We start from the raw sequence: 20,807 nt of genomic DNA on the forward strand, positions 1-20,807 counted from the left end.
ACACTGAATAATTATTAATTACAATGGGTTAAATCTGAAAAGAAAGAAACATCAATTGAGCTATCAGCTGTAAAGTGTGTATACATTTTTAGGGACACCCTATATATTTCCCATATATTTTCAGTTTATTCAGATAGTTTTAAAGTTGTAACAGGGCCCTGAAGATTTTAGATGTTTGTTATCTGCATTAAAAGTAGTAATGTTACAGATACTTATGATTTCTTTCCTAGCATCCTTTCCAGGAAAACACACACATACACACACACACACACACTCACACACACACATTAAGTTTCATTAATAACCACAGGGCACAAACTATAAACCATAAACAAATTATGAATATGTTGTGCCACAGGCATGCCCAATTTGTATTATCAAATATGGACTCTACTTGTGTCTATTTTTTCATACTATAACAAAGCAAAGAAAATTGCTGTTTCATTTGAGTACCTCTATTCTGAATTGTATGTATGACACTTAGATTTTAAGAACAGTGAGCATCTGCATCACACATAGCATTTGGGTCAGCCCACCACAGAGATTCAGCCAATAGCTGTTGAAAGTATGAATGTGACACCTGTCTTTATCAATTTTGTGCCTTCTGAATCATGATAAAAAGAGAAGAAACAACCCAAAAGCTGCATCCTTAAAGCTTTTTGAAGCATTAAGTCTGTTTATATTTCATTATCTACTAATTTAAAAAATCACTATTTTGAGACATTTTAACTAAGTGAATTCTGACTTTTTTTTCTGACTTATTATCACTTGAAACTGATTACCACATCAATTTTTCACCAAGACGGAGATTTGTAACATCAATAATGTACTCCTAAGAACTGAGTTTAGTCATCTTATTAGTTCATTCCAAAACATGTATTCTGTGGTGACTCATTGTCCACTCACCTTTCCCTTTTGTGGGATATCAACTTTTTCTTTGAGAAATTACTAGATACTAGGTGCAGTTATATTTTAAATTTCCAATAATTTACACCTTTATTTGACTTTCATGTACTTTAAAGGTGCTATCCTATTTTAGACAAGTAAATGCCAATCAGTAATCCACAGATTTGAAAGTTACACAGCTATAGTCACAATTTAAAAACACAAGCACACTTCATCTAACTTGCAATTCTTGTCAACTATAAGGCTTGTATGCATACGTGGGCTAATTTGCTAACAGACCGATCATGGAATATAAAGAAGTTATTTAAGAAAAACTAAGTCCAAACACAGTGTTATCATATCCAATTAAATTAAAAATACTTAAGACTATTTAAATAAGACATATTCATTAGATTTAATTAAGATTATTAATTATTAAGACTTTAAGTAGATGCTTTCATTAAGCTTATCTTCTTTCTTACAAGCATATATTGTATTTTTTTCAACTCAGGGAATTATGTAAGTTCCTTGGGAAAAAACAAGATATAGGAAAATGTATATATTTTAAAGTAGCAGTTATATCAATCTTTCAGAAAAGGAAAAGTCATATGTATTCATTTTAAGTAGTGTGTTAATAAAAAACTGAGTTTTTAAAACAGAGTCCAACTAATTTTCTTACTTTTCACCTGAGTATAAGTGAACATTTTATTAACTTAATTCTTTTAAACTCTACTCTTTAGCAGTTTCTACCAAGCAGGATGGAGATGTGTGAGCCACTGACAGCTGATACCTAAGTATGTACTTTTAACAGAGGCATGTTCAGTAAAGAGATGATTATAACCACAGCCGGGCTGGAAAATTACGTTGGCTCTACTTTTGGTGAACTCCTTATGGGATTACCTCGCTCTCTTCTGTAAATTTTTATCTCTTGCTACTTATGAATATAGTATGAATTTTAATTATTTAATTTGTCAAGTTGACAAAATTGTTCTTTATTAAAATAATACATAAGAAGCTGACATGCACTACTTATTTTCTAAAACCAATGCATGAAAGAACATGAAAACCTGTTTTGAAAATGAACTTTTAGAATTATTTTTCCAGTCAGCAAAATAAAGTCAATTCTCAATGGCTCACATCAATGTACAAACAAAAGTTAAAACTTTATTTATACCAAATTCCTTCTTTAGAATTAATTCCAACAATCTTCCCACTTTTAAATTTATAAGTGCCGCTAATAACAGTAAATCAACTAATTAAATTTTTTTCTTCTGGCTGTCCTCTCTGATAGGGGAATAAATGAATAATAAAGTTAGCAATCCAGGAAAGAGCTGAAATGAGAAAAATCTACTATGTGAAAACCCAATAGGTAAAAAAATTCGTCCCTAAAACCCATTTCATATTTCAGGTCTTAACATCTAAGTGTAAAATCCACCCCCTCTTTCAAGAAAAATATTATAAATTGTTTAAAACATTTCATAGCACTCAGAAATCCCAATAATTAATTAGCATATACTATAATCCCAAATTAATTGAAATTTGCATTTACATAAGAAATAAAGGGGGAGGGGAGGGAAAGAGGGATGGTACAGCCGAGACAACTAAACTTTTAACATATATTTTCTATAAAGCTAGTTAAAAACAAACACTACAGCTCATGTAATTTTTAAAGTGTAAGTGTAGGGTTGGAAATAATTAAAATGTTACCTTTGCCAAGTAATTCCCAATGTATCCTCACTGGTACTGGGGTATAAATGCCTGCCGTTTTGATTCATGGTCCAGTCACAAATCCTCAGCTGTCAATTGAAACCTAGCAGTCAGATATGGATGGAGCAGTACTACAGTTTTTAGTATTTAAATGAACACATGCAAACGAGTACTGTACATGGCATTAACCTTACTTTCCCAAGAGGCAACTTAAAGGAAAAAAAAAAAAAGCAAAAGAAAACCTTACTCTGCAAAGCAAAATTCCTAGACTGTTTTTTAGAAAAAGCTATTGCAATATGCTTCTCTATTAATTAAAGCATACAAGAGAAACAAGTGCTTAGAACATAACAATTAGCCATTATTAGAGTACAAATTGAGCTGCAATAAAAGCAAACGTTAATGTTCAATAGAGAGATATATTTTAGAAAGAAAATTAAAAAAAGCTTTTTTTAAAAAAAAAAAAAATGCAACACACCACGTAATCCGCACTGAGGAAAGGAATAACTTTAAGCATGCAATTTGCAAAACATGAAAGACATGCAGTTTAGAGGAGAAAAGGCCCCACCTTTTCAACATTGTCCCTGACTTGTGTTTAGAAGCGTCCAGGTATTCAGTTTTAGATGTTTGCTAATTGTGCTTTATTCAAAGTGGCATTGTTTAGAAAGAGTTGATAAGAATTTCTGCTTTTATTTTAAACTCACAGTAATGGCATTTAAAATACTTTACCACATCTGAATGGAGTGAGGAATGCACTGAATACAAGCTGAAATAAATTCTTCCCAGATCTCCGAATCATCAGCGCTGCCCTTCCCGAGAGTGTTCAAGTAACCCTATCCAGCTCTGTTTTGGGTAACAGCTGCCCTACAGTGCTAGCAGATTTATTGAAAAGATATATTGCTTATTTTTATGCTTAAAAAAGTAAACTTATCTGGCTTTGGGGGGAAAAACACTAGAAAATCATGGTGTTTAATCCTTAGATAGCTATGCTGTGAATTAATGGCATCTTGCATTGAAAAGATGACTTACAGCCATCCACCAAACCTTGCTTGCTGCTTCTCAGTGAGAATTTCTGAAAGATGCTGATTGGAGCCAGAGTGCCTTTGAACTTATGATAAAGTATTTTAATCCTTTCTGATAGGGTTATGGCAAAAATAAAATGGCTATTAAGAAGCTTTCTTTTTCTTGTTATGCTCTGGAGTTTCTACATACACTAAGTAAAAGCGATTTTGGCTTTTCAAAGTAATCACTTTTGCTCATTTTTCTACAGATCAATGAAGCTCCAAAATACCACCTAATATTTCTAAAACATGTGTTTTAATTATATTGATATTTCAGGTAAAGTAACTTGGAAATTTAAAGAACTGAAGAAAAAATCCACTAATGTAGATGATAAATAGGTAGACAGATGAATAAATTGGTAGTTATGTACATTCTGCTCAGGATATATGCCATAAAGAAGCCAAAAGTCAGTGGAGAAGGTAAAATAGAATAAAAGTATTCTAAAAATGGATCATAATACTTGCATAAAGGAGAAAATGTAGACTTGATTACTTTTAAATCAAACAGAAGACAAACTTTAATATGGCAAGATTTTTTAAAAAGTTCTCAAATTGGATCATCTAATTACAAATGCAATGCGATGGGGCAATCTGAAATAATTTTTTCTGCAGTAACAGTAAACCAGGTGTCTATTTCGAAATACACATTTTTAAGCCGGTACTATGAAAATAATCTAAAACTGTTCAAGACACTTTGATTCTGTATAACGATTACCAAAGGGACCGCTTACTGATTCTGCTCTTGTCAATGGAAGTCCTAGTTTGGAGGCCACTCACTATTCCCAATAAGGGGCGGGTATATGTAGTCATAGCCCATGAGAATTCTGCTAAGTATTAACTTCAGGTTAGTGTCTGTGGGCTCCCAGGTTACACTGAAGTCGTTTTCAGAAGACAGTTTCTCAAAGCCAAGAGAAACGAAACACCACTCACTGACTGGCTTGCAGTCCCACAGACACCTGCAGGCATAATATGTTTCCTTGGAAGGATGGATATGTACACTGTTAGTATTTTGTTGTTCATCTTGCTAACTTTTTCTTTATTTGTTTACCATCCCCCAAAAATGTCAAGTGGGCTATCTTTGGCCATGTGAGGAAAACCTAAAGTCTATGTATGTCTGGACTTTTCCTTCCAGAGTACTCTCAAACAGTTAAACCTGATCCGCAGCTAGTCATTTTCATCCATATTTCAGACACCTGCGATACAAGTATTTTCTCCCAAATAAAGAATATACTTAAGTATATGCAAAATGGTCACAATTAGATTTAACAACAATTTAAATGATGAAGAAACTGGCAGGATATTCATTAGTATTGAATTAATTTCCTTTCAGTTATTGAAAATGTGAAATACACTGTAAATTTATTTAGCTATTGAGTTTACGGGCTAGCATTGCCAACATTTTCAAAAAATTTCTGAGGAGGCATATTTATACGTGATTATATGTTAAAACTTATTTATATCAGGTTGCTTGAATAGGAGCCTCTCCAAGCTTTTTAAAAAAGTATTAATTATTAATTAATTTTGCATAAAGTATCTCTGGATTAGTAAACCTCCTGATAAAGTGAAAATTTGAAGGTGATTGCATGGGTAGGAGAAACAAATAATTAAAATAAAAACCACCTCTTCACTGAAGATTTCCATGACACTAATTCCTAATAAAATCAATTCCTAAGAATCTAGTTTGACCAAGATAGTACTGACTCAGCAAATTCTGAATAAATTGTAGGTGATAAAATGTTAATACTGTGTTAGTAAGTGTGTCTAAGCATCTTATTGTGAGATGTAAAATAATCTTGGTATTAGTATACTTCAGTATTCCTAACAAAAAAGGATTTTATATTAGGCTTTAAATAAGTTTAAGAAAATAGGTGATGTTATTTGATACTGGTATGGTGATTCCTCAGTTTCTATCTTGTGAGAGTCAGTGTTATATAGTTTAGCTATCAACTCATTTTAATTACATTTTAAAACTTAAAATTTTGGGTGATATATAAGATTCAATAACACTCTTAATTTTTTCAAGTATTTTCCCTCAAAAACATAAGAAATTACTCTCCCCCCACTAGCAATAAAACTTAAAGCACCAGGTACACATTAGTTTAAAAATTTACTCTGTTAGCCCTAGCCGGTTTGGCTCAGTGGATAGAGTGTCAGTCTGCGAACTGAGAGGGCCCAGGTTCAATTTCGGTCAAGGGCACATGCCTGGGTTGTGAGCTTGATCTCCAGTGGGGGACTTGCAGGAGGCAGCCAATCCATGATTCTCTCTCATCATGGATGTTTCTATCTCTTTCTCTCTCTTCTTTCCTCTCTGAAATCAATAAAAATATATTTAAAAAATTACTCTGTTAAAGTTTTGTGTTTGGATGTGTGGGGGATAGTAATTCTTATTTTTGTAACAATATAGACCCTTTGACACACCTCACCATTGGTATATCCTTGCAGAAATGTTTGTCCACTCATACAGATATTTTAATTCTTTACTTTGTGCATACCTACTAGTATGGAATTACATTGTTTAAAAAATTAAGGTCAATTTTATAGCAAAACAACTTATGCCCGGAATTCCAAAAGCAAACCAAAGGTGAAATCAGGAGGAAGGTTCTCCGTGGAAAGGCCCTGAGCCAAAGGGTGAGGCTGGAGTAGCCCAGATACCAAGAGAGAAGGGAAGGGAAAGGTTCCCCTGCATGTGTTCCCAGGACGGACTCCATAGTCTCTGCAATGAGAACCTTGCTCCTCTCCCCACTCCCAACTCCAGTGAGATTGTTTCAGAAAAACAAGGATGGGGTCCCTGGAGTTTCCCTTTAAAAACCGCATCAAGGGAATCACCTAAGATTCGGGTCATTATCTTTTTCTACACGACTATCAGATATGCAGTTAGATTATAGCCACGAAGAATCAATATTGCTTGGATTTCAAGTAAAAATTGGTTTCTTAAATGAGGACTTCTATTGTTTTGAACTAGGGCTTTTGTTAAATGCTTAGCCATTAGCTTTGGGAACAAAAGAAAGAAGGTAAGCAAAACCTTCTCCTTTGCTAGACTCAGCAAACAGTCTGATGTACCTACCAACAGTCCCTCTTGGTGACAACAGCTCTCAGTTGAACTAATAAACCATTAAACTGTAAACAGCATAATCAACACAGGCAAATTTACCTTTTCACTTTTTTTTTAAGTTTACAGTGACCTCAAGGGAATATCTTAAAAGGTGTGTTTTATGGTCTCTTAGGTCTCTTCATTTCTCCAAAGAGCCTCAAGGAAACAGATTTTTTTTCGGATGGAGGAAAGGTGCTTTTGGGGGCACTTTAAAAGATTAATATTCCAATATTTCCTCTTAACTCTTAGACTAGTAGACTTTCATTTTATTACTATTATTAATTTCCTGCTACAGAGCAAAAAAAAGGTCTCTGAATTAATAGGCTGTAGGGTTACTAAACAAGCAAAACGGTCAGAATGAAATTAGTTATATATGGGACACATAACACTTACTTTTTAAAATATATTTTTATTGATTTCAGAAAGGAAGGGAAAGGGAGAGAGATAGAAACATCAATGATGAGAATCATTGGTTGGCTGCCCCCTACTGGGGATCAAGCCTGAAACCCGGGCACGTGCCCTGGCAAGGAATTAAACTGTGAACTCATGGTTCATAGGTCAACGCTCAACCACTGAGCAACACCGGCTGGGCAATACTTATTTTTTTAAAAAATAAGATATTCAAGGTTATCCTGGTTCCTTAAATTACTCTCTTTTTTATTGAACTTATTGGTGTGACATTGGTTAATAAAATTATTAAAGTTACTTCTAATGTCAATTTCTGAAACCCATGCTTCTTGATGTTTAATTTCACGAGCATGGTAGAATTAAGTTAAATGGGTCTGTATAGTCCATGAACTAAATAAACATTACTGGCCAAAAATCATAAGTATTAGAAAGTAAAAGGCTTCATTTTTAGATGGAAGCTATTTTAACTTGTAATGTTTAAGATTTCAAGGGAACTTAAAGATTGGGTAGTTCAACTTCTTCATTTTCCTTTTCAAAATAAGGATACAAGACAGCAAAGTCTAAGGATTTGTCTAAGGTTAGACATTCCTTGTTCTCCTCTGGACCAACCCCTTGAACCCTAGTCTCTGGTTCTCACCCAGGACACCAGTTTGCCTGTCATTGTTCTTTTCCTACTATATCCTTCATGTGCAGCCCAAGGATGCTTAAAACTACAATGTCTATAATTATAATCTTCAGAATTTCCTCTACTCCCCTGATTCAACTTAGCTCTTTTAAGGTTAATATTTTCAGAAAGGAAGATCACTTTTTCCTGGTAATTTTGTGGACTGAAATGTAAGGTTTCAGGGAATACAATTTTATGTTTACATTAGAATAGTTTATCGAGATATTAGCCTTTGATAACCAGGAAAGTAAGTTACTAAATAAATGAATGAATGATAAAAGACAGACCATTGAAGGTTTTTTGTTTTTTTTTAATTTAAGAACTAGCCAAATAACTAGCCATTATTTTGACTGAAACTTCCTTTAAATGTATTTCCTTCCCAGCCAGCATATGTGAAAAGTGACCTCTTATCCATTTACATGCCTACCCAGAAGTCATATGATAGGGTTTTGCGTCAAGCTGTCAATTATGATAACAGACACAATAAGAACAGCCCGAGTGTTGATAGCCTGCTTCCTGACTTTATTGAAAAGCTTGTTGATAGTCCACTTGCGTCCTTTCAATTGCTTGTCTCTCATAAAAATAACCAAACTACCTTTCAGTGGTTTTCATGTACCTAATTTTGGCTTTGCCACTTCATTTGCCAGGACAAATATTATATTCTACCTAGTATATTAACTGATATATTAATTTTTTAAAAAATCCCGCAGAGGCAAGTTATTTAAAGGACCATTTAGTGTAACAGAAATTTTCAGGGGAACAAAAAGTACTTTCAAATTCTAGTTTCAAAATTATATCAAGAAAACTGTTCAAAATATTTTGATATAAGGTAGCCCAGTAATTGAAATGGGAATAATAGCATTATATAGTCATGCAAGAGATGTAAATGCTGGAGCTCAGGCACCACTGAAATCCATGCAATTGTGATCAGGAATGCAAAGGCCCGAGTCATCAGGCCACTCAGTCATTAGCTCTAATAAGAAGTAGTGTCTAGAGCAGGGGTGGGCAAACTTTTTGACTCAAGGGCCACAGTGGGTTCTTAAACTGGACCGGAGGGCCGGAACAAAAGCATGGATGGAGTGTTTGTGTGAACTAATATAAATTCAAAGTAAACATCATTACATAAAATGGTACGATCTTTTTTTTTTTTTTTTTTAGTTTTATTCATTTCAAACGGGCCGGATGCGGCCCGCGGGCCGTAGTTTGCCCACGGCTGGTCTAGAGTCAGGAGCTTATAATTTTGAGATTATGAAATAAGCCTTATAAAGTAGAGTTTACTTGATTTTGATGTCTAACTTAGGGAAGGCAAAAGTAACCCCCCATGGATACCTCTGTATCAAAGATGTTAACATGCACTTCCATAGCTGGTTCAAATAGTAATCTTTTACTTCCCAACAAGAAGCTTCTTAGCCACAAACTTGTATATTCAACTTGCAATAAGGTGTTTTTTTTTATATGTCATATTGATGAATAATAGCAAGCATTTATATTTTTATTATGGCATTATACTTAAATATAACGTGGATAATCAGGTTAATTAGACCCTCTTATATTACCAAACTCTCGGACAGCCAAGAAAGAGATCTGGCAAGTTAGCAAATTCTTTACAAGGGTGACCAGATAAGGAATTGGTGCTAATTCAAGGAAGTTGTCTCATATTTGCCACTTATGCTAAAAGTGTTAGACTGGATTATAAAATAATTGCTGTATTTTCTATGCAACCTCCACCCCTCTGCTATATCGTTCCCCTTTTCTCAGAGACAGAGCTTGGGAAATGGAGTTCCTTTGTTGCCTGTCACAGTGAATGTTCGCAGTGCGTGCGTGAAATGTAGGAGGAAAGGAAGCGCTGCATCCTACTGAACTCCTATGAAGCTATGTCAGGGAGGAGGCCTTGACATGCCTGAAAAAGTTCCAAATCATAAAAGAGATTTCTCAGCAGAGACTAAAGAGTTCAGTTTGCCAAAACAGGACCCATGAGTTTTTTAAGCCACCACATCACCTTCCAATAGAAAAGTTAAGGAAGAATGAAGCTCCAATTGAAGTCCTGAATTTAATTTCCCGCATGCCAACAGGGAATGCATGAACTAAGCCAATCACGCTAAAGACAGTCTAGTTCCAGACCTGGACCGACACTCAAAATTGTGTTAAGAGATAACGGAAAATGTTAAAGTCCTGATCAGCTGGCATGAGCTGATTATTATGACCAACTAGCATTGTTTTTTAAAATTATGTCAAATTATTTTGTCAAATTATTGTTTTGTCAAATTATGAACTTGCTTCCATTAATCTCTTTTGAAATATTCTTCATGATTATGTGACTTATTTTTTAGGTTCAAATGAAATATCACATGTACAGTGATTGGTGAAATTCCTGAGTCAGGAAAAAAAACCACTAGTTTTTCAAGGCAGTTAGCAACCACTGTTAATCAGTAATGACCATTATCAAAAGGAACACAAAGATGTATAATTCCTAATAACAGCTGCTTGTGTGCCAAGTTAATGGGTATAAAAGCATATACTTTTAGTATTCAGATTCCCAAAGATGAATGTATTACTCTTATAAGTGGAATATGTGGTTCATTTTCATATTTTTCCATCTCAATTTAAGAATGCCAATATGCAATGACTACACTGAAAGCTCTGTGTCAGTGTCATTTTTGTGGAAATATTATTTATGATAGTCAAAATTATTCAGCAATTTAAAATTTATTGTTAGCTCTAATTTATGTAGGGAATATTCAAGTTATTTTCTGAGAAAAAATAGCACTCGACAATGCACATCAATACTTTTCATAATCTAAAAGGATAAATCTTTATAAAGCAGCTGCCAATGAACTGAAGAATGTACCTGGTGACAATATTTATTTTGAAGAGGTCATGTATACTAAAGGCTATGGGGAATGTTTAAAAGAACCCTCTCAGACTAAAACCATTGCCTTTCTAATTTTGAATTTCTCTTAGCTAATATAAAATGATTGATTACCTTTATTTCATGTACCCCTTGATTTTCCTTTTCATTCATCATTGAGTACTTTAAACCAAATGCATTTAGAACCTGCTGCTAGAAGAGTGGTCTCTTTTAAATCTTTGTAAAGCAATGAAAGGACACAGTAAATCAATCTCATTTCTGCTGTAGAAAAGAATAACCTTTACTCTACTGAAGTCATTTAGACTATTTTTGTCTCTCTTGTTCCTGGATAGTAAACATAAAACTTCATCTCTATGATTCTTTTCAAATTTGAAAGGAGAAAAATAATAAGCTTTTTAACTGGAGCCTTCATTTAATAATATACATGTATAGTATGATAGGCATATACATCCATTTTCTTCATGCCTCAAAATTGTAGCTCATATGAATTTGGTATATTGGGCTTCGTCAATTAAAAAAGCCCTAGCTCTTTCAATAAATAGAGAACAGCCCTGACTGGTTTGGCTCAGTGGATAGAGAGTCAGCCTGCGGACTCAAGGGTCCTGGGTTTGATTCCGGTCAAGGGCATGTACCTTGGTTGCGGGCACATCCCTAGGGGAGAGTGTGCAGGAGGCAACTGATCATTGTTTCTCTCTCATCAATGTTTCTGACTATCCCTCTCCCTTCCTCTCTGTAAAAAATCAATAAAATATATTTTTTTAAAAGAAAGTTTTAAAAATAAATAAATAAGTAAATAGAGAACAAATTATCTGTCTGCATGGTATATAAAATTGAACATTATAGTTTAAGCTTATAATTGAAGCTTATATAGTTTTTTCTTCCAAGGACCAACACATTAAATGTTCCATAAATATCAACCACAGTTGATCAAATAAATCATACTTATATTGTAAGGGGTCTTACTTGACACTCCCACTTAAATAACAAGTTGGTGGTCTTTGATGAAAAAAGTTCTGGAACTCACATATATATTCAATTAAAATGTGCTCTACATTAAGACTCATGTTTTCATGATGCTTGCTAAGTATTCTTGATTTATCCTTGTATATGTGAAAGGATATGTAACTTATATATAATGAACTTTTGATCATAATTACATGAGGCTCCAATGTTAGTCATAAATGATAAAAGAATTAAAACTTCCATAGGTTAGGGCAGGGGGAAGGGAAGATTGTTTCTAAGTACATGGAATTGATTATAATATTCTAAATGTGTTTAGGGCCAAAGGTTTAAATAATGGAGGCACATTTCTATGAATTAAAAATTAACTGGAAATTAGAGATGTGTCATAAAGAATAATGCAAATCCCATGACAAAAATATTTCTGAAAATATGTGGAGTAATTTTTTAAAGAACAAGTTTTTAAACCTATAAATTCTGCATTTTTTTAAAAAAACACAATGAACATATACATTTGTTAAATATAACCATATTATAGTAATTAAAACACATTTCATATTACAGCAATTTGGAGGTGAAAAAAAGCAGCATTCCAGAGAATTATGTTGAAAAGCCAATGGCTGGCAAAACCACTAATTATTACTTGGTATTTTCATAACTGCGTACAGATGTTTTCAGTTAGTCCTCACTCTTTTGTTTTGTTTTGTTTTGCTTTTTTTAAAACCTGGCAAAACGTCAAGTATCTTAAATAAGCTATCATCTTTATGATTTTCTCTGAACTCTGCATGGGGTGACCTTTAATATGCAGTCTGGCACCTTAGTCTGCAACTGGGCAGGTCTTGGGAATGCCACAGAAGCAAAGTTAAGTCAGGCACAATAAGCAGAAGCTAGGTGGACAGGTCTAGATCAAAGGAACCGGAATGAGTTTCTGTGCAGGCTTCCTATATATGTAAAAACTCACACGTATGCACATACAACTTATAGATGAAGATCAGGTTAGTTAGTACCAGCTTATTCATTATAGCCCACTTTTTCCTACGTAATATTTTGTACACGGTTAATTTCAAACTGCTCTGCTATCAAAAACTTGAACGCAGCAAACATATGCATCATAAAATATATTTAAATTCTGAAGTAGATAGAATTATTTCTGTTATCCTGTAACTAGAATTGTGGGATGTCTGTGTGGGTATGGTCCATGCTTTTGACTGTGGCTAATTTGTTTATAAGCCACCATTAATCCTGGCTATATATTTTCACAGTCTGGGTAAACACTTCATTTGCATTAAATTTACAGCATTAATGAGATGTGAAATTTAAAATGCTACTTGAAACATAAATGGTGTAAGAAAACAGAACCAAAAAAAGTGTTTTATCACATCTGAAATCAGTAAACCAATTTAAACCTATTAAAATAGGAATGATGTGTCGCCTGAGATTTTAGTTTCATAACTCATCCTCTTGGACTTAAATACCAAAATGAGGGGTAAAACATCTGGAAAATATGAAAGAGCTCGAAAACACAAATTGTGTACTGCTTCTACTCTAATTAGCTTTTGAATCAGCTTTTAAATTTTATCTTTGGAGACTATAGGCTACCTTCTCAACAGCCAATAATACTAAGAAAACTACTATTTGGCTGAAATGCTGTTATTCCTACAGGGATGAAAAAGGTCTTGAGCCAATTTGAGAAACCCTGTTCAGAGAGGCAAGAAACAAAGGATAAATGAGAAAATAATTTGGAAAGTGAAATGATCAATTTCTTTCTCAGAAGCCCCGTGAGCCCCGTTCTGAGTCCAGATCTGAGAGAGCATGGAGAGAAGCACCAATGCGAAAGCATGGCTACACCGTCACACCTGGGTGAAACTTGCCCACCTGTTGCTGATGTAGGAAGGATGGGTCTCTTGGGCTTAGTCCCACATATCGATTGGCTTGAGATGTGCCTGAGGCTGTGTAGGCTGATTAAGGAAGAACAAAAACAAAGATAAAAATTGTGAACTATCAGAATGAACACCCTGTCCATGTACAAGAAACCCAGAGAAGTGGGACTTGCAACCAAAAAAAAAAAAAAGTGTCTCTATTTCTCTTCTCTTTTTTTTCTGAGTGAACACTGAGTGACGTAAAAGAGATGGTAGTTGACCTCAAGCAATTACTTTATCCCTTGCCCCAAAAATCTACCTAGTGAATTGTATCCCATCATTTGGCATGGGCATCTCACATTTAGGTGCTCCATCTAGTCTTGCGAGAGAACCGAGGACTGGCTAAAGAGAGGGCTCTTTGCCTAGGTGGACCTTTTCACGAGGTATTAATTGTCTAATAATGGAATGATCGATGCTGGTCGCTGATTGTAAGTGTAAAAAGAAGATTGAAAACCTCTCAGGGATGAGTGAGAGCTTTTAATGATTGGATGTAAGTAGATGTGCTCATGATACAGGATGAAAAACGTCTTGCTTAAAAGTCTCACTAAAAAGAAAATCTAACACTACTAATGTGAAGGAGAAGCTTACTTTTATTATATCATACGGAATGAATTAGCTCAGTATGTCATTTAATGTGAAAATGATCTTAAGTTTGACAGAAATGTGGTTTTTTTTTAATTCTCTATTTTTCATAAGCACAAAAAATCTGTTTCTTGTGACTGGAGTTGGCAATTTGTCAGTACATGGCCACCAAATAATAAATACATATGGCGGATACTCCTTAAATTAAAAGTCTCGCCTTGCAGTTCTCTTTGTACAGGTGCTATTTGGTATAGAGTGAATTGTCCCAGAAAAAATCTGCCTATTCCTAAATATTTTTGTTTCTTTTACACAAGGAAAGAACTAATGTATATCCAGCAATCCCATTGCTCCCTGTCAGGTTGAACAGAAGAACAACCAAATTTTCACCATTTATGTTACATTTATAGGTTTTAAAAAAACTAAGATGTTTGGTTTAAAAACCATCAGATTCATGAGGAATCCAGACATTCCTTATTACAAGGCTTATAAAAAAAAAACCCCAATATATTTCATTCTGTCATATTCATTAGAAGGACTGCAGAATTTGATCGATTGAGGCATTTTAGGTCAACTCTTTGAATAGTGAAGATGCCCACAATTCACCTTTTAATTATTCCTGGATAAAGGGCCATGTGAGGGCAGCCATATGAAGCCAGTGGCCCCTAGTGAGTATCCAGGTCTCTGGATTGGCGCACAGTGGGTCAGCCGTGCCTCACCAGCCTGTGCTCTGTGTTCTTTCCAGCCATGAGAATGAAGTTTCCTTGGCCTCTGTGTTATCTTTAACTGGACTGACTTATCAATTCAATGACCAATTTCTCAGGGTCAGTGGTGCCTGGGAAGCTGGAGATACAATTTATTTCTAGGAAAGAAAAATATCACACTCTACTTCTTTAATGCAAGAGTGGAAAATAGACTGGTGGAGCCATCTTTTGAATAGTTTGTAATTTTATTAGTCAAATCAGATCTTTTTTTGATCAACCTATATGTGAGTATAAGAACAATCAATTAACAAACAGGCTGACTGTACTCCCATAAGTGAGCTGTAATCATTTGGGTCTGGTTGTTCCTGGAATCTCATCTATTAATATCAGTATATTAATAATACCTGCTTCTGGTACGAGTAGGTACCAGAAGTTTCTGGGACTTAGTTTTGATTATTTATATCCTGTGATATTCTTCCAAATGCGTTTACAAAAATATTTGTTTTCCATTTTTGTTTATTTAAATTTCTGGCCTGTTTGTTCAAAGAGGCCAAAATATTCACTTTTAAAATCTGGATGTATTATTCTAGTGACTGTAATATACACAGCTAACCTTCAGAATAAAATAATATTGAGCCTTCCTTGACTGGGTCTCTCCATCTGTACATCCAGGAAAGTGTTCACTAGTGCAGGATTCTCTACCAACAAACCAATTACTAAGCATTTAATTATTATTGATGAGAATTACAAGCCTATATGGACTTATTAGTTTCTGGGGCCTCATGAATTTTGAGAAAGAAATGCTGAATTCACTAGAGACTCAAAGTACTGTCCAATTTTCTTGTAGGTTCCTTCCTAGGTGTCAGAAACCATTAAAAAAGGAAAAGATTTTCCAATGGCAGAAGAAGAAAGAGCCAGTGGTGCCTCTAGTTGGCTCTGTAATTTCACACAGGAATTTCCAGAGCCAACTAGAACAAGAAAATGGGCATTTTCTTGTTCTAGGTAAGAAGCTCTGAGTTTAAGATATGGCACGTGTAATTGATGAGGAACTTGCTAATTCCTCCTGACTGAAACTTTATCCCTTCCATTCTACCAATATGTGCACAGAAGCTCCAAGTCTAGGAAGCTGCCAGTTTGGGTAAAGCCAATTGAAAAACTGTGCAATAATTCCTTGTGTATTTGTGAGTATTCCATGCAAAGCAACAAAGGAATCATTTGAGCTACTGGTGTATGCTATGTAAGCTTACTGGCTAACTCTCTGACATTTAAAATGTTAAGACCATGCTAAAAAACTTATACCTGATGTATTATGATAGATTCAAAAAAATTTAAATTTTTTTTGTTGAGTGCAAAGAAAGTGCAAGTAGCTTACATGTGCCTAATACTAAGCTTTGAGATGTTTTTGGCACCCAACAGAGTGTGACCGTTACTCACAATGATATAACCTACAGTAATATAAATATGCAATTCTTACAGAGGCACTGATTCAGTCTGCCCTATGAAGGGGCTTGATTCCTATAGGAATGCTCCAATGAGTAACACTTATCTAATCTCTCTTTGAGTGATAAAAAAAAAAAAAAACATTGTGCACTGCATTATGTTTTCGGTGCATTTTCGATGTAAACCTTGAACAAGCAGGCATGACTTACTCTTTTTTGTTATAGCTATTTACTCAAACAATTAAGCTTCTCCCTTCTCAAATCTGATGCACTGGCTTAAATTTGATAAGAGAGAGCGTGTGATTGCCAAGCCACGTACATGCCTGCTGGTTCCATGTAAATGAGAAATCTCCATCCGGTTGGGTAGCTGGAAAAGTTGCCGTATTTCCCACCTTGGATCAGGTATCCAATGGTGCCTCTGATGGACATTTCTCATTTCCTACAGAAATACTTACTGGTTGCTGTAGGTGAAGCTGCCTCACCTTCAGTGGATGTAGTGATGGGTTTAGTATCTGTCATGGTCAGGGTCACAGGTCGCACTGCACTGGGATGGGGAGAGGGTGCCAAGACAGGAGTGAAATGGCCAGGCACTTTCCCTACCACTTGACCACTGCTGTTAGGCTACAAAACAAAAACAGAATGCCGGGTGAAACAATCCAAAAGGCAGTCACGGTGTCCAACTACGGCACTCAGCACACTCGGCCGAGGGGAGCCTGCACACTGTTGTGTAATCGCCACACACGCCCTCCAAGTCTGCGTCCAAGAGGTCGGTCAATGGTTAGTAGTAATACGAAGCAGCAGCATTTAAAAGAAAGTCTTCACTTCAAAGCACTTTATGTAGGTTAACTGTCTTTACAACACTCCCAAGAGCCAGGTAGAACTGACCTTCCTTTAGCAGTCCGGGAAGCTCAAGTTGAGACGTTCAATGCTTAGCCCAAGGCTGAACTGGAAGTCCTTACCGAGCTAGTGCAAATCAGAACAGTGCTTCTCTGCCCCTCATCTTCTACACTGAATCAGTTTGGGCTTTCAGAACACAATTTTCACCTAAATAATACTATCACTGATACAAGGAAGACAAGAATATCTAGGCTAACAAACACATCAAACTGAGTAATTTCTATCATGTATAGTTAAGGCCCATACTTCTGCATACAAAACCTCTAGTTCTTGCTCACACACAGTTACACTCAGACACACACACACACACACACACACACCAGGCAATTGAGATTCTAGGATCTCCACTCAACTTTTGATGATTTACAAAAATATAAGCAGGCAGAATGATATTTAGAGCATTTAAAATTTCAGATCCACACAATGATAGAAAATGCTGAGCTAGATCTGGCCTTGTACCTTCAAATAAAAGATTTCCATAGTAAATTAAAATGCGCTGAAGTCAAGCAGAGGTGGCAACCAAATATACTCTGTTATTTGAGTTACTCTTCCATTGTTGGGCATGGAGAGTTACACAAAACATGTATTGTTGACATTTGTGGGAATTAACTGAGAAAATCCCCAGGGCAATGCCAGAAAAGATATTACTATCTGCGCTTTAGCCCTGGGTACAAAAATAGTATCTGTGGTAGAAGACAAAATCCTAAAGGTACACTGTTTGAAGAAATACTTGGATGTATTTTTCTAGACGGAGAATGCTATTTTTAATTAACATTCATTTTGGAATTCTCCACTGCATAGTATACATCACAATTTGCTATGAGGGTATTCTCTACAAATAGCTAGTCTTAATAATCTGCACTGCTAAAAGCAAAGAAAGCAATGAAGCAGAATATTTACCTAAATACCTGCACGTAAGTTACAAGTAAACATTTTAGAGAAAAAGAGGAATAGCTCATAACATTTAAATCCTGGAACTCAGAGACATGAACTGAGTTGGATGGCTTCGGTTGGATTCCTCAGAGGTCATATTATTTATTCCACACAAAAAATGAACTCGAATATTCTGACTATTCATCATGAGTAATTTTAAGTATTTCACTTTGTGTCAGGAAAACTGACCATAGTTTCCCCCCTACGAAAGCCGATGAGACATATATTTAAACTAATTTTATTTAAAATATTCCATTAAATAGCATGACTGTCTCACTCTAATTGGTGCAGCAGCAAAGTAATTAACCTCCAAATTGCTATGGGGAGGACAGGGCATCTCAGTCACTTGACTTAAAACCAGTGCAGTGTTGGAAGATACTCAGATGGAGGACGTGACTACAGGTGAACAAGTACTCTTTTTTTTTTTTTTCCATTTTTAGAGCTACAAAGGTTAATATCAAGAGTCTATTTTGAAATGTGAATTAACTGGTTTTGAGATGGAGTTAAACATCAAAGCAGATATAATGTCCCTTCGAAAAAAATCTGCTGTTCATTATAAAGATCCATTTTTCCTTTCAAGGGGAAAGTTTGTTTCTAAAGCAGACCGTCAACTTCTGGTATTCTGAACACTGCAAAAGCCTGCTTTCTGTATCTCCCTCAAGAAAGAACAGTCTCATTTTATCACTGCTGGTACTTTCAGTGGTAAAAAGCATTTCTGGATACTGCGTTCACCAGCCCAGTTGGGCAGTACCTACTTGAGAGCGAGGGACAGAAGAATGACAATAAGGTCAAGGGAAGGCTGTGACAGCATGCATCACTTTGCCAGTTCTGCAAGCTCTGTCTACTGAAGTTCAGTTGACAGGAACCAACAGATGTTTCATTTAAAAATTATAGTAAAAGCGACAAAGAAAGAATTCCCAAGCCAACACAGTCAGCTTTCTAAAACTTCGGGGTAGAAGAATGAGAGGGTTATTTCTTTTCAATCTTCTACTAGTTCAAACAGATAAAGCTAGACTATAAAGCTTTTCTTTTAATGCCGCTAATAGATGAACTTTCATACTGTAGATATGAAAAGACATCTCATCTGAAGATGAACTTGAACAGCATTAGGAAAGGATTATCCTACTTAGTCCACTGCTCCTATTATACAAAATCCTGAGAGGGTTTTTTTTTTTGTTGTTGTTGTTAATTGAGATGAGAGTAAGATGCTTCTCTTAGAAGCTGGATCTTTACCTTGAAAATATGAAGAAAAACTGAGAACAATAAAGGCAGATTATCACCTAAAATGCTCTCTTAACTTATAAAGAAATTGAAATATACCTAAAACAAGCACTGAATAATTAAAGAAATGCCTGACACTAAGGGCCTGATTTTAATTTGCATAATTTTTCCCCTAACAGCGCCTAATTAAGACATCAGTTTAAAAAAAAAAAATCCAATGGAACTCTAAGATTTTCCACACTGAATTAACGTTAAGGACTTTTAATGGATGTCTTAATTAGACTTTGTTATTCATGGAAATTCTACACAAATTAAAATCAGACCTTGTGTGCACTGTTCCCAGCTGAGTCTAGCAGAAGGCTCTATGGAACTGAGACTTTGGATCCTTGCTCTAATAGTAAATTTTATTTCTGAACTAATATACTAAGATCCCACTGTGTTACTGAGTAAGTAGTATGACCATCATTAAAAGTGCCACAAGGTTTGGACATTTTCTTCTAAAATACAAATAGTTTAACTTCAAATTTAAAATTTGAGAGTGGTATACGTAGCTTAATATTATTAGACAATGGAGATAAAAGAACAGGTAACTTTTTAAGTAACCCCAATGGTGCTGGTCATGTTCTTATTCAAAATAAAACATTAAGAAAGGAACATTTCGCTTCATTTTAACCATTAAATTAACTCTAAAAATATTTTTTAGATCTTTCTTTGTTAAATATAAATCAATATGCACATACTACTTAGTGGCATTTTAAGATGTGGACAGGATATTTAAGCATTAATAACAGGATGCTTATGAAAATCCCTCAGAGCATTAAAAGGTATAATAAGGAGTCTTCAGGGTAAAGCAGCAAAGCTAAACACCAGACCATATGATCAGCATCGCATTACAGATTTGGGATATTGCGATTATTGACAGACCCAGCTTTGGCACAAAGACTGTTTACTTGACTGTGGAAAATGTTCTTATACCAAATTTCTATGAAGCAACTGCTCATAGAAGAAACCACATGTTTAGGAAGTGAGGAAGGCACATGAGTCACTACACTCATACAATGAATCCCTAAAACCACTGCACAATGTTTACAAAAAAGAAAAAAAAAAAGACACTTCTGGTAATGTCACTCATTATTAAATGCAGTCGTGTCTGTGCAAAGAATATTCAAGTAGTCATCAAACACTGAGAATGTTTACATTACCAAAGCTTATTTTAATACCTAATAGTTAGTCTATGAATACAACTGTAAGTTCTTTTGTGTGTGTTTATTTTAGCGCATACCTTGCTCCTGCCTGGAATAAGCACTTTGTCTCTGTGTCAAGCCAGGTATTTTAGAGGTGTGAACTCCAGCTCAGAGCTTGTCAATGTACTTTCTGCATAAGCTTTCTTTTCAGTCAATAAAAATCCCAAAACATCAAACCAAAAAACATCTTCACAAATGTGCCCCTTTGCAGCAACACACTTCCTACCTG

At 35.2% G+C, this 20,807-nt stretch overlaps 1 protein-coding gene across 15 annotated transcripts in view; it reads right to left on the reverse strand.

Moving 5' to 3' along the window:
• The window catches only part of NFIB (nuclear factor I B), a 226,534-nt gene that overhangs the window by 18,642 nt on the left and 187,085 nt on the right, over positions 1 to 20,807 (reverse strand). For 2 of the 15 annotated variants that reach the window (XM_036331171.1, XM_036331165.1), the window contains exons 9-11: positions 16,739 to 16,904; positions 13,518 to 13,600; positions 2,593 to 2,681 (exon numbers count right to left, since the gene is read on the reverse strand). The exons of 1 other annotated variant lie outside the window; for it this stretch is intronic. In XM_036331171.1, the coding sequence (XP_036187064.1) occupies positions 2,593 to 2,681; positions 13,518 to 13,600; positions 16,739 to 16,904 (338 nt within the window). Of the gene's footprint in view, positions 1 to 2,592; positions 2,696 to 13,517; positions 13,601 to 16,738; positions 16,905 to 20,807 lie in introns of those variants that run through there. 12 more of the 15 variants (XM_036331180.1, XM_036331174.1, XM_036331166.1 and 9 more) reach the window with 11 other exon arrangements.

The sequence above is a fragment of the Myotis myotis genome, unplaced genomic scaffold (assembly GCF_014108235.1).
Source record: "Myotis myotis isolate mMyoMyo1 unplaced genomic scaffold, mMyoMyo1.p scaffold_m19_p_12, whole genome shotgun sequence".
Classification (NCBI taxonomy): Eukaryota; Metazoa; Chordata; class Mammalia; order Chiroptera; family Vespertilionidae; genus Myotis; species Myotis myotis.